The sequence below is a fragment of the Cynocephalus volans genome, chromosome 14 (assembly GCF_027409185.1).
Source record: "Cynocephalus volans isolate mCynVol1 chromosome 14, mCynVol1.pri, whole genome shotgun sequence".
NCBI lineage: Eukaryota > Metazoa > Chordata > Mammalia > Dermoptera > Cynocephalidae > Cynocephalus > Cynocephalus volans.
Genome location: NC_084473.1, coordinates 44667844 through 44682190, shown reverse-complemented (window position 1 = coordinate 44682190; position 14347 = coordinate 44667844). Strand labels below are relative to the sequence as shown.

At 49.8% G+C, this 14347-nt stretch overlaps 1 protein-coding gene across 1 annotated transcript in view; it reads left to right on the top strand.

Annotated features, from left to right (window-relative positions):
- Positions 1-13215, top strand: part of KCNK12 (potassium two pore domain channel subfamily K member 12) — a 47155-nt gene extending 33940 nt beyond the window's left edge. Inside the window, exon 2 of the mRNA XM_063077576.1 lies at positions 12335-13215. Coding sequence (XP_062933646.1) covers positions 12335-13215 — 881 coding nt within the window. The remainder of the gene's footprint in view (positions 1-12334) is intronic.
- Positions 13216-14347: the final 1132 nt, after the last annotated feature.

The following is a 14347-nucleotide window of genomic DNA, read 5'->3' as shown; positions in this document are numbered from 1 at the left end:
ATGCACATAGGGATGGGGGATTATGTTAAGTCTCCCTGGAGATTCTATTGAGCAGACAGAGCTGAAAACTGCTACTCTAGCCCAAAGCAACCTACCTCTTGTTCTTCCAGGCGTTTGTGTCCTTGTTTCCTTCCCTTACCACACCACAAGCTCTTTCCTTGAGTTTCAAACCCCAACTCTGCCACCTGCTTGCTCTGTGATCTTGGGCAAGTTAATAACCTCAACATCTTTATCTATTGAATGTGACTCACAAATGAGGATGATAACAATTCCCACTACAGTTTATCAGATCTTGCACCAGCATTGTATGTACCATCAAAAATTTTAAATGCTGCCAAATAAACTGCCAGGCCATTGATTGTAAGATGCAGCTTGATTTCGGAGATGTTGAAATGTGAGGGAAAAAGCTGTGACTTGGAATCAATGAAACACAGTGTCTCATGGAGTTGTGAAGATGGAAGGAATTGATATGCATGAAGTGCTTGGCACGGTGCCTGGAAATGGTGTGGGCTCAGTACTTGTCGCCTGTTATCCCCCTCCACATTTTCATTCCTCAGTAAATGATTTAATGGCTTTTCCCAGCCATTCTTTCAGTATCAGCTCTTCCAAAAGGTTCGAGGCTTCTCCAGGCTGGTCGATTGTCTTCCCCAGGGGAGAGACTTGCATAAGGCTGACATGTGCAGCCCTGAGGTGCTAGGGCTGGGGCTCGTGTGCAGAGGAGTCTCTGGCCCAATGCCCTTCCAAGTGTGCAGTCCTCCTCCACGGAGCATGGCCAGGAGCCTCCCTTCCTCTCCCCAGGAGTCAGTGTCTCAGCTCCAGCCACAGCGCAGTCTACTGGCAGCCCCACTCTCTACCCTAAAGCCCACCCCACATCTCCCACTGTCCCCTGTTTGAAGAGAGAAGGACACTGGGAGGCCAGTCTGCTGGCTTTGGGCAAGGCCTGCCTTGTGTGAGCCTCAGGTTCTTGATTATTGAAGTAAGGCTCTAATCCCTCCTCCAGCCAGTTATGACAGATCAGTCGAGATAGGGATGCTGGGAAATGCTTCCCAGAGGAGTGTGCCAAGCAGACAAGTAGGGTCATGGGTAGGATTGCCAGGTTTGGCAAATAAAAGTACAGGACACCCAGTTAAATTTGAATTTCAGAAGATCACTTTTTTTTTTTTTTAAAGATGACCGGTAAGAGGATCCGAACCCATGGCCTCGGTGTTATCAGCACCACACTCTCCCAAGTGAGCCACAGGCCGGTCCTAGAAGATCACTTTTTACTACAAGTATGTTGTATGCAATATCTGGGACATACTTATACTAAACAATGATTTCTTGTTTACCTAAAATTTATATTTAACTGGGTGTCCTGTATTTTATCTGGCAACCTTACTGAGCCATGGGCCATGGCCAGTATTTCTGAGTCTTTTTCCTTCCCCTGTCTATTGAGCCCATACATCAGCAATCCCACTCTCTCTGGTATTTAATACTCACATTTAAGGTTCCTGAAATTTTTATTTTCAGTCATTCAGTCAACAAATACTATTACTGCCTACTTTGTACAAGATTCCCTTGTTCATTGTAGGGAGTAAAATGATTAATAATAAGCTTTTATTAAGGGCTTATTAATGTGCTAGGCATCATTCTCAGTATTTTGTATATATTAACTCAATACTCACAAAAAATCATTGTTAGGTACTATTATTAACTCCATTTTACAGACGTACAGAAAAGTTAATTAATTTGCTTGAAGACACACAGCTAGGGAGTGGTGGAGCTAGGATTTAGACTTGGGCAGCTTAGTTCCAAATGACCAATGTGATGTGGCCCTATTTACAAGGGATTCTCAATCACATAGTGGAGGGAGGCCCCAAAAGGTAATTAACACCATAAGTCATCTGTGCTTGCTACTCAAAATAAGCTTCATTGACCAGCTGCAGTGGGATCCCTGGGATCAGGTTAGAAATACGGAATCAGAAGCCCTGCCCTAGAATTAATAAGATCCCCAGGTGGGTCCTAGGCACTTTGATTTGAGAATCACTGCTTCAGACAAGTAGAGTGTGATGTCTATTCAATCATTCAACAAACGACTTGAGCACATTCTACATGCCAGACTCTGTTCTAGGCATTACACTATTATAGTAACTTTTTTAAAAGATGGGAAATCCAGCCTGGCTGGTTAGCTCAGTTGGTTAGAGAACTGCTGTGTAACACCAAGATCTAAAGGGTTCAGATCCCAGCACGGGCCAGCCACCAAAAAAATAAAACTAAATTAAAAAAATTTTTTTTTAAGGATGGGAAATCCTCGCCTGTGCTTTAAAATGTCTCATCCTTAATTCTTCATGAGGGTAGAATGCAGCATTTCCCAAAGATTATTCTTTGAAACACTCATGTCAATTGAGATGATCAAACACATTCTGTGGTCAAAAACATCCTGGGTAGTGGACTCACAAATCACATAAGTCACATTAACACAGTAAGCACTCTGAAAAGTCCTGCACTAAATAAACTTGTTTTACTTTATATAACCCATCGTTTTTCTTCTTAAAAAAAAAAAAAAATCATGGGAATTTTCGCTACCCCTCTTATCCAGAGGAACACACTCTGGCATAGTGTGTGACAGTTTACACAGAGGGTTACATTAGGAGGTTTACATTTTACAGATGAAGAAATCAAGGCTCAGAGAAATTAGTGATAACGACTTGCTTCAATAACTTGACTGATTGAGGCCACAACGGAACTCAAGCCTTTGATGTCAAGTCTGGCACTATTTCTTTGACACTGAATTGCTCAACCAGGTCCCTTAATCATGGGCACCAGTTGGAGGGCATTTGGTTGCATGTCACAGAAGGCTTAAGCAGGAAAGTGGATTTATGGGCTCATGCAGGTGGAAGTCCAGAGGTGAAGCCTGCAGCATGTTTGGTTTGATTTGACAGCTCATTAGGGTCACCAAGATCTCCTTTTTTCTACTCAGCCTTCACCCTGAGGCTGGCTCTCCTGGTGGCTGTAGTTGGCCAACTGCTTCTGGGACCACCTCCTGCTCTCAAGGTGTCCGGGGCAGCTCTTATAAGAGTAAGAAGGTTTTTTTTGGTTTTTTTTTTTTTTTTTTTAGCCCAGTCTTTAGCTTTCTTTTTAAGAGTAATTCATTTATTTATTCATTTATTTATTTATTTATTTTTAATAAAAGATGACCAGTAAGGGGATCTTAACCCTTGACTTGGTGTTGTCAGCACCACGCTCTCCCAAGTGAGCTACGGGCCGGCCCTTATTCATTTACTTTTTAAGAAAATGTAATTTTATTAATATTATTTTTTACATTCTAGGATGTTGTTGTGGAGCAGTTGGGAGGCAGGGGCAGAGGGGAAGGGGAAGGAAATGGGATGGAAGAAGGAGGAAGGAGGAGGGGCGGGATTGAGCCTTGGCATCCCCCTCATTCCCACAGGGGAGACTGGGGGGCTTCCAGCAGTGGCTTGGTTATTGCTAGGCTGGGTGCAGATGTCAGGGGTGTGTGGCAAAAGCCCTCACCCCCCACCATCCCAGCTCGGGAACCCGAGGCCCTTCTTGCTGTGGCTTGGTGGTCATCACTGAGCTGGTTGCCTGTGTCAAGAGGGCATGGCCAAGGCCCAAGGGCCCCACCACCCCAGCTCAGGAGAGCCCAGGGCACTTCCTGCAGCGGCTTGGTGGTCATTACTGGGCTGGCTGCACGTGTCGGGAAGGGGGGTGGTGATGGAGTTTGGATGTATTTTCCTCCCAGAATTCATGGAAATCTGATCCACAGTGTGGCAGTTTGAGTCATGGGGGCAGATCCCTCATGAATGGATTAATGCTGTTTCTGTGGGAGGGGGCCTGAGTGAGATCTTGCTCTATTAGTTCTCACGAGAGATGACTGTTTAAGAGACCCTGGTACCTCCTCTCTCTCTTGCTTCCTCTTGCCATGTGATCTGCTTGTACCTGCCACTTTCCACCATGAGTAGAAGCAGCCTGAGGCCTGTGCTAGATGCAGCTGTCCCCAAATCATAAGCCAAATAAACCTCTGTTCTTTATAAATTACCCAGTCTCAGGTAATAGCAACACAAAACGGACTAATACAGGGGGCATGGCCAAGGCCTGAGGCTCTCCACTGCGCATGCTGGGAGAGTCGGGGGTGCTTCCTGCGGTGGCTCAGTGGTTGCCACTGGGCTGGCTGCAAGTGTCAGGGGGACCTGGCTCAGACGCTTGTCCACCACCCTCAGGATTGGTTGCGGGTGTTGGGGGGCATGGCTGAGGCCCCCGGCCCTCTCCCCTTCCTGGCTTGGTAGCCCAGGGGACTTCCAGTCCTTCCAGATGTTATAGACGTTTTTGGTGAAATGACACCTTTACTAGTTAATATGAAACTTTGTCTCTGGTTGCAGGTACTTTGTTTTTTTGCTCAGTTCTGTGTTGGATTATTTGCTGTTCCCACCATTTAAACTCTGAACTGAAACTAATTTGTTGTCCTTTGCTTACTTCTAAAATGGGGGAACTTCCTGTGGGGACCAGTACTTGAGCTGTGTGGTTGAGCTAAATTGCTGCTTTGCTGCTGATTCCCTAGGGAAGGCTTTTTGTGCAGCTCAGGTTTTAATGGTTGACTTTATAGGTACTTCTGACTCGAGAGATCCAGTGCACCTGGGTTGTGTAGACACTCTGGTCTGGGCCTGAGTCTTTTCATCAAACTGCACCCCATGCAGTTCTATATTCCTGACCAGTCTCCTCTGAGTGGTCTTTTGCTGATTGGGGTGCAAATCAGCTGTCCTTGCTGTGCCCCAGTGTTCTCCTGGTGGGCCCATTCCCCCACCACTGGTGCTGCAAACACTTCCTGTGGGACGGGCCATGTTCCAGTCCCTTATGAAGACTCACTGGCCTCTGAGTAGCTCCTTTTTTTCATTTGTTGTGGCTCCTTGCACCTGTGTGAGTCCACAGAAACCATATTAGTGGTCTTGCTGGCCCTGGGAGCTACCATGGCCCTCTTCTCCTCTGCTGCCTTCAAGCAACTTCATCTGAAGGGCACAGCTGTAGGTTTTGCCAGCTCCTGCTCCATGCACTCAGCAGCTCCAGCCTGGATGTGGCCAGGGCTCGAAATGGGCAGAGCAGTTTTCTCTTTCTCTCATCGTGGCTTCTCCTGCCTTCACGCACTCTGTACGTCTCTCCTCCTCTTCCCCTGAGCTCTAGCAGCCCCAGCTTGGCTGTCATTGCTTTTTAATAGTTGTAAATCAGTTGATTTGTGGGAGAGAGTAATGTTGGGGACCATCTATTCCACCATCTTGACTGGAAGTCCCCAAAGTGCTCAGAACTCTTCTCTCATCTCATTGGCCTAAAAGAGTCACATACCCATTCCTGAGCCAATCTCTGTAGCCATAGAAATTCCTGGCACTGATTGGCTTAGTCCTACCCATCCTTGAACCAATCATGGTAAGGATTGGCCTAGACTAATAGAGCCCATTCCTGGAGTTGTCTCAGTTGTCCAAGTGGCCTGGCTGCTATTCAATACAGGGTGGATGAAATGGTCATTAAGGGCATAGCTACAGTGTCCACTACAAGGGTTTTAGGTCAGTGGAAATTTAAATCAATATTTGCAGTTAGACACATTCCAACCAGTAGGGCCATTTGGAATACCCATTGGCATTGTTTCTTAAAGGAATGGCTTCAGTCCATTTACATCAGACTCATCTGGGGACATTTTCTAAAATGCAGATTCCCAGTCCCCTTTCAGGACCCATTAAATAACCTCTAGAGTGGGGCCTGCCTTAGAATCTGCATTTTAATCATACATCCCAGTTGCTTGGAGTAGCCCTGGTTTATACATGCTGTCCTGGGGTAATTATTAGAAGTGCCGTGTTTACTCTCAAAAGTATCCCAGATTGGACTATAAATTATATCTCCCCCACTCAGAGCTGACAGTGCAAAGCACAGCAGGTAAAGGTCCCAGAGGGTAATGAGCCAAGACTTCCCATCTGTCTGGCCTGGTGGAAAGGGCACAGCCTTCAGGAGCAGCTCAGTCACTTACAAACTAGCTCGGGCAAGTCCCTTCAGTCCCCTTGGGCCACTTCCTTGCCTCTCTGTTGGGGGTGGTAGTGCCTCCCTCACAAGATGGCTGGAAGGATGGATGAGAGGGGCATGTCACGTGTCTGGTAGAGGCTGCCGCCCAGGGGTGCACAATACAGATCAGTGCAGGCCTCCCTGGCTTCCATGCACTGTGAGCTGAACTCCAAAGGCCCTGTCACCAGAGCCCCATTTGCGAGGGCGGCACCAGACAGGCTGTGGGAATGAGCTTCACAGCTTTTGTCAAAGTGGTATAATAAAGCCCCCAAGTGTCTGCTCTTTGCAAACTGGGATGGCAGATCAATTGTGGCATAAACAAAATAGCAGGCTTGGTGCGAACCGTGGGACAGATTACGCCTCTGCAGGGTGTGATTAGGGGGGAGGAGGAGATTTTCAGGGCGGCTGGGTTTGCCTTTTCTCCGGCTGAAGCTTCGATGCCCCTCTCCAGAGCCAGTCTGGCTCCCCACAAATTGCCAGAGCTTGGGGGACTACTCCTCCACTCTGGGAAGCAACTGGCGAGGCAGTGGCACCAGGCATGACCCCACTGCCCTCATCAAGAAGCCTGACCCCAGGGTCTCAGTGTCCCCCTGAGCTCTGAGCCTATTGACACTGATGGAGAGGCAGGGTGGACCGTGCCCCCGACCACACACACACAGACACCTTGTCCCCCAAGCTGGGCTGAGTGGCCTGTAGGAGAGGACAGGGAGGTGAAGCGGGCATGGGGCAGCAGAGCCCAGGAACCAGAGCAGCAGGAGGAACACTTTCACGGGCTGCCGTCTGTGCTGTCAGAATGCGTCCTCATCTGCTGTCTCCTTCATTCGGGGTGACAGTGCCACACAGCCAATCAAGCATCTAGCGTTACTTTGGGCTTGCAGCCACCACCTGACCAGGTAGTTATGCTGAATGCAAGCTGAGCCAGGGCCACGAGACCCCAAGACAAGTTCCAGCCCAGACTCTGTGGGGATAGCAGAGAAGAGCTGTGCCCTATCCCAAAACCAAGCCCACTGGCAGCAGAGGGGGTAGGGCTTGTAAAAAACCCCTAAGAAACACTGCGAGGGGCCACTAAGACGGCAGCCCAAGGGCTGGCCCGTGGCTCACTCGGGAGAGTGTGGTGCTGATAACACCAAGGCCACGGGTTCGGATCCCTATAGAGGGATGGCCGGTTAGCTCACTTGGGAGAACACGGTGCTAACAACACCAAGTCAAGGGTTAAGATCCCCTTACCAGTCATCTTTTTTCTAAAAAAAAAAAAAAAAAGAAAAAAGGCAGCCCAGATCCACTGTGAGGCCCAGAACTGCATCTGTCTGGTTTTCCACCATATCCCTGATCCTGGCATAAGGCTGCCATCCTTGGTCCTTAGTAAATGTTTGCTGAAGGGATGAACGGGTGGATGTTGGTCTTAAGGGCTGCATATCTGGTGTTGATTGCCTTGTTGAGGGCCTAGGATAAGGCCACACCCCATGGGGGCAGCATGGGGAGCAGGGAGGCAGGTCTCATTCTAGGTTCAGTCATCCAGGGAAAAGGCAGATCCGAAACCCAAATTCCAAAGGAGGGCCTTGGGCGGAAGCCAGGAGTCCAGACACAGAGTTTGGAGGAGTCTAAGGATGCTCGCGGAGGGTGGAGGACATGGCCTTGCCACCTGGAGAAAGGTCACGCAGGGCAGTCCTGTGGGGAACCCAAGGAGTCAATGAATGCACTGCCTATGACCAAAGCACCAGACTGTTCACCAGAAGCAGGGGTCCCCTCTGCATCTCATTCCTCATGCTGTCCCCAAGCCCTGGGTCAAGTCTTATCTTAATAGCCCAGCTTGTCTTAGGTGCTATGGGAAGGTGATGAGTCCCCTGTGGCAGGAACCTTAAGGGAGAAGCAGCAGCTCCTCTCCCCTCCCCAGGTCAAGGAGGAAGCAATGACCAGGGGGAAGAGCCGCAGAAGACAGAGGGCTCTTGGGGACAAGAGCCACGACTCTGAGGGGCAGCCACTCTCCCATGAAAGTGCTCTCCTGGCTGCAGTCCTGAAGGACAGCAATGTGGCTTTCTGAGAGCAGTGGAGGGTCCTGGGCTGCTCAGCAGGCAGTCTGGTGCGGTGGAACGACCAGACTTTACACACCCACAGACAGCTCCACCATTCCCAGCTGTGGGGCGCTGGCAGCTGCTTTGCTCCTCAACCTGCGCTTTGCTCATCTGAATGGGGCCGGCCTCCCCCTCGGGTGGAGATGAGGTGACATGATACAAGCAGGGCTGGCACCGTGTATGGCCCGGGGCTGGCACGGTGTATGGCGTGAGGCTGTCATTATTAGGTGGTGGCCTTCACCACAGCAGAGAGCAGTCCAGGCGCAACCAGCTTATTTCATGGGCCGACATGGGAAATGGCTTCATCTTCATCTGTTGTCTTTACGTACCCCACTTCGATCCTTTAACATCTTAGGTAGATGCTAGAGTTTTCCAAATAGTTTTTGTTAAAAAAGTGCCAGTTTTCAGATTGAGGCTTATTCTGATTGAGGCTCTCAGATGTTACATCAAATCTTCAAAGTCACTTCTAATCAAAGCTTAGCCTCTCCCTCCAGCTCTGGCCTGCGATGTGGCTCAGGGACCTGCAGTGCGTGGTGGGGGTGGGAATCTGTTTGCGCTTGGTCTTACATCACTGGAGCCATGATCATTCTTGCTTAGCTTTTGCAGGTGGGCTGCAATGCTCATTGTTAAGAAAGGTATGCCCTTCCATGGGGCCTATTTATGGGACCTTTGGAGCATCCCCTTTCCGGAGACCACTGCCCTGCCCCATCCCCTGTGTAGGTGCTGCCACCTCCATTCTCCGTCCTGTGACTACCTCTCATGCCATGCTCAGCCCTCTGCCCCTCAGCCTCTTATTGGTAGGGCCACTTTGTTCCAGCAGGCAGCTCCCACGGGCAGCCTCTTCAGATCTCTTCTTTCCAGTGTCCATTTGACCCCTGTCACTGCCACGCATCCTGACTCAGCAAGCCTGGAAGTGCAGACTGCTCCCATGACTGCCCTCTTTCTCTCCTGCCTGTGCAGGCTGCCCCGGTATCAGCCTCCCACCCACAGAAATTGCCAGCACAGCTTCAGACTGCAGGGGACGCTGTTTCTCCCAGAACTCTTACCATGCTGCACTCCAGCACCCCTGGGGGTGCCTCCAAGTTTCTGCAGCTCAGCCCGCATCCAGCTGGGCAGTGAGCTGCCGGGCTCTCCTGCTGCAGCCCCAGAGGTTCTTTTGACCCCACTTGGCCTGGGAGTGGGTAGAGGATGTCACAGCACTCCCCACCACCACCACAACTCTCCTACGTCAGGCCCATCTTCCATCAATCCTTGGATAACTTCTAGCCTTTCAGTACATCCTGGAGGTGATGGTGCTAGAAACCAGGCCCATTTTGCTGTTTCAGTCAGTCCAGCATGGATGTGTCTAGAAGTTCTCCTTAGAATGGGAAGTAACATACCACATACTGTTCTCAGCTTTGAGACTAGCTAAAAATCCTGAAAAATAGGAAAGTCTGATGCAACATTCTCTTAGCTAAACAAAGTATTAATTTTCCAGGCTTGGAATTTTCAATTTCTGTAAGGAATCCAGCAAAGCGGTCCTTCTATTAAAGGTTTTCTTTTCTTCCCATGAGTAGAAGCAGTACTGTGTATACTGGTCTAAGCACCAGGCTAGACGCCAGGACACGTGGATGGACACAGTCTGTCCCCAACAACTGCAGGTCACATCCCCTCTGCCCCTGGTCCCTCACCTGTACAGTGGGGGGAGAGATCAGAATTAAAGTCCCTTACAGTTTCTAACAGTCTAGAAATTGTTTTAAGTTTTTTAAAAAATAAGAGTACAAGAAACTCATAAAACATAGTTTAACTGATTATTCTACAGCTAATATCCATATAACCACCACGCAGTTCAACAGAGCATTTCTAGAACCCCAGAGGCCCCCATGTCCCCTCCCAGTCACTACTCCCTGCCACCCCCCAGAGAAAACCCCAACTCTGACTTTTATCAAACAATTTTTTTTTGCTTACTCACTTTTCCTTATAATTTTACCAACCAAGTGTGCATCCCTAAAAAAGTACTGTACAGTTGACAATTGAACAACATGGGTTTGAACTGCATGGGCTCACCTATATGTGGATATTTTTCAATAAATATATTGGGAAAAATTTTTGGGGATTTGAGACAATTTGAAAAAACTCACAGACAAACCAAATAGCCTAGAAATATTGACTTGATGTAGGTACTGACAGACAGATGATTCCTCTTGTAAACAGACGATGTAAACTTACGGTATCAACGCAGTACAGTCCTATAAATGTATTTTCTCTTCCTTATGATTTTCTTGACATTTTCTCTTCTCTAACTTACTTTTTTGTAAGAATATAGTATATATAGTACATTAACATGCAAAATATGTGTTAATCAACTGTTTATGTTACCAATAATACTTCCGGTCAACAGGAGGCTATTAGTAGTTACGTTTTGGGGGAGTCAAAAGTTATATGAGGATTTTTGATTGTGCAGGGGGTCGGAACCCCAACCCCTGCATTGTTCAAGGGTCAACTATAGTTTGGTTTTGCCTGGTTTTGAATTTTACATTAATGGAATAATACATAATGTGTTATTTTGTGTCCAGCTTCTTTTATTCAACATTCCTTTTGTGAGAATCGTCCATGTGGTTAAAAGTAGCTGTGGTTTGTGCTTTTTCATGGCTGTACAGGACTCCCTTGCATGACTAGATCGTGATTTAGTTATGTTGCTGGACATTTGGGTTATTGATCTAGGACTTTTTATAAATACACACACTCCACATTATAGAGATATAAATTCAGAGCTGATTTCTTTATGAAGTCAAGAATGTTAGTTTTGCTTTAAACTACAGCAAAATTTATCAAGTTCCTGCACTGCTAGTTTGTTTGTTTGTTTGTTTGTTTGTGTTTGTTTGTTTGTTTGTCCCACATACTTGTAGACAAATTTGGAATCTAGGGATATAACCCATCTTCCTCAACATGGGTACTGTCATAAGATTTTCCCCTAACTTGAGTTATTAAGCATAAGATGAACACCATCATCAGGCAATTGGGCATTTCCTCCAGGGAATCTAGGAAAGGATTAGCATGCAGGTTCAAGGAATTTACTCTGAAAGTATTACAAGAAATATTTTCCGTAGTGTACTCAGGGAAAATAATAATCCAGATGGGATAAAACTCTTCTCCACCTCTTTCCCAGGGCTGGCCCCACCCCACTGGCAGTGCACAGGTAGCCCTTCTGCCATCTGTCATGAATTAAATAGGGATGCCCTTGAACTTTTGCTACCAGAGGTGTTGAAATGTGCCATGGTGCTGCTCAGACACATGATCCATTTTCAGCTCAGACTCCAAGCAGCAAGTGAATCTTCCCACCAAGAGACTGACCTCCCTCCCATAACCAGAGTTAGGCAACCATGTGTCCCACAGAGAAACCAGAGCTGGCAGCAGGCTCAGGTTGATGGGGCAGAGTTGCTACTGTTCACTGCCCTGGATGGCATGGTGCAGTACACTGGGAGGCGGCCAAGCTTTTGTAGAAATGAATTGATAGAGACTTCCTTAAAAACTGTGCTTTGAACAAATGGGTAAGTTAAGACTCAATCATAAGGCTCCAAAGCAACACTCAGGACAAAAGCAATCCCAGGCACACCCCAGCTGCACAGGACGCAGCTGGGCCGAAACCTTTCCCTTTGGCCACAAGCGAAGCAAGAGTGATTGACAGTGATCCTTGGGTGAGAAGGAGCTGACACCCAATAGCAGAGCCATGCTGACTCTCTGAAGGATGAGGGTGGACTCCGTCTAAAATGATCCTTTTATCAGCTTCTTAAAGCCCTTTTCAGAGACCATTAACTATAGCTACCTGATCACACTCTACCTGGTCCCAGAGTGAGCGATCCAGATTAAGGCGAAGCCCTGATGGAATTCTGTCCTGACAAGGCTGTCTGCCCAGATGTGCCATGGGTGGGCGAGCAGGTGTCACTTGGCTTTGTGAGCATCCCAGTGGTTTGCACCTCTGCAGCAGTTTCTGTTTTGTGTCCTGATGGGTCCGTTCTAGTGACTACCCTGCCCCACCCCTTTGGCTTAGAGATGAAGGGCCACGTCTCCCACATCTGTTCAGGGGTTGCCAAGTTTAGGAACCATATCTAGTACCGCCAAGGAAGAGAAATGTCCAAGGACTGTTTCCCCTCCACCCGAGTGATGCCACCCAGGACAGCAGCCACGCCAGCCCCTCCCCCCGGCCGTCCGGGACCTGGCTGACCCTCGCCCTGTCTCCACAGGTTTCGGCATGACCACCCCCGCGACGGTGGGCGGAAAGGCCTTCCTCATCGCCTACGGGCTGTTCGGCTGCGCCGGGACCATCCTGTTCTTCAACCTCTTCCTGGAGCGCATCATCTCGCTGCTGGCCTTCATCATGCGCGCCTGCCGGGAGCACCAGCTCCGTCGCAGCGGCCTGCTGCCCGCCCCCTTCCGCCGCGACAGCCTGGCGGGCTGGAAGCCCTCGGTGTACCACGTGCTGCTCATCCTGGGCCTGTTCGCCGTGCTGCTGTCGTGCTGCGCCTCGGCCATGTACACCAGCGTGGAGGGCTGGGACTACGTGGACTCGCTCTACTTCTGCTTCGTCACCTTCAGCACCATCGGCTTCGGGGACCTGGTGAGCAGCCAGCGCGCCGCCTACCGGAACCAGGGACTCTACCGCCTGGGCAACTTCCTCTTCATCCTGCTGGGCGTGTGCTGCATCTACTCGCTCTTCAACGTCATCTCCATCCTCATCAAGCAGGTGCTCAACTGGATGCTGCGCAAGCTGAGCTGCCGCTGCTGCGCGCGCTGCTGCCCGGCGCCCGGCGCGCCCCTGGCCCGGCGCAACGCCATCACCCCGGGCTCCCGGCTGCGCCGCCGCCTGGCCGCGCTCGGCGCCGACCCCGCGGCGCGCGACGGCGACGCGGAAGGTCGCCGCCTGTCCGGGGAGCTCATCTCCATGCGCGACCTCACCGCCTCCAACAAGGTGTCGCTGGCGCTGCTGCAGAAGCAGCTGTCCGAGACGGCCAACGGCTACCCGCGCGGCGTGTGCGCCAGCGCGCGCCAGAACGGCTTCTCGGGCGGCGTGGGCGCGCTGGGCATCATGAACAACCGGCTGGCGGAGACCAGCGCCTCCAGGTAGACGCGCCCCGCACGCCAGCGCCGGGGACCCTCATCGGGCGGCCGGCCTCCGGGCGTGGTTTGCTTCACTTCTCTCAGACGCTGGCGCTTTCTTACTCTTTATCCAATAAATGAAACCAAAAAATTTTTTTAAAGAAATACTATTTGGCCAGGCCTGATGTTATCAAGGGCAGGTTTTGGGGGAGCCTGTTTGCCTTGTGAGCCCCGTCTTGGCGAACCGTGACCCCCGACAGTTCTCCTCCAGGGAGGAAAAAGTGGCATCCCAGACCCCCACCCGGTGCATACCCCAGCAAGGAAAATGCCGTCCCTGGGTTTTTCAGACTGGCACTCAACCCTGTCCCCATGCACGTAAGCAGCCAGCAACCCCAAACAAAGCATATGGTGCAACTTTTCATGGCTCTGAATTACCTCCTCAGCATTTAGAATCCTGGCCCAGCCTAGCAGCTTCCTTCTGGTCGTCAGAAGTGATATAGTCACAGTTTTGACAGGTGGGGGTGGGGAGAGCCATATGTTGCCTCCTGATGTGTATATATAGAACAGCCGCTACACACAGAGACTGGTGTAGTATTATGCAATGAGGTGAAACAGCACCGACTTGCGGACTGTGGCATTTCCCCCAGATTTGGAAATTGGCAATAGTGAGGGGCTTAGCTTTCTCAGCCTGGAGTTAGTCCACTTAGCACAGCACACAGGACAGCCACTTCTAGTGGCGGGAAGCTCAGGATGATCTGCAGAGAGGGGCAGCCCAGGCTGCAGGAGCCCTGCTGGACTTCCGCTGGATGCTCTCTGAGGCACCTGGCACATCTTGATTCCCCCAGCACATCTTGAATTCCCCAACCCTCCTTCCTTTCACAAGCATCATCCGCAGTAATGCTTTTTTCATTATTAACCAGGAATATCTGAGTCTTCTCAGCCAAGATCTTTCTTTTTGATGTGTATTTTTTTTTTCTTAAGTACCATTCATCAGTTCAACTTTTTCCCCATTTAGACAGCCTGGGGCTGCAGAGCACAGCTCCCCAGTCACCCCTTCTCCTCCTCTGAATCACGGCCCTGCTGGCTACATCCTTGAAGAACCGGGGCCTGCAGCACCAGGAACCCAAAGCCGCCATCCTGCAAGTATCAGGCATTTGGCT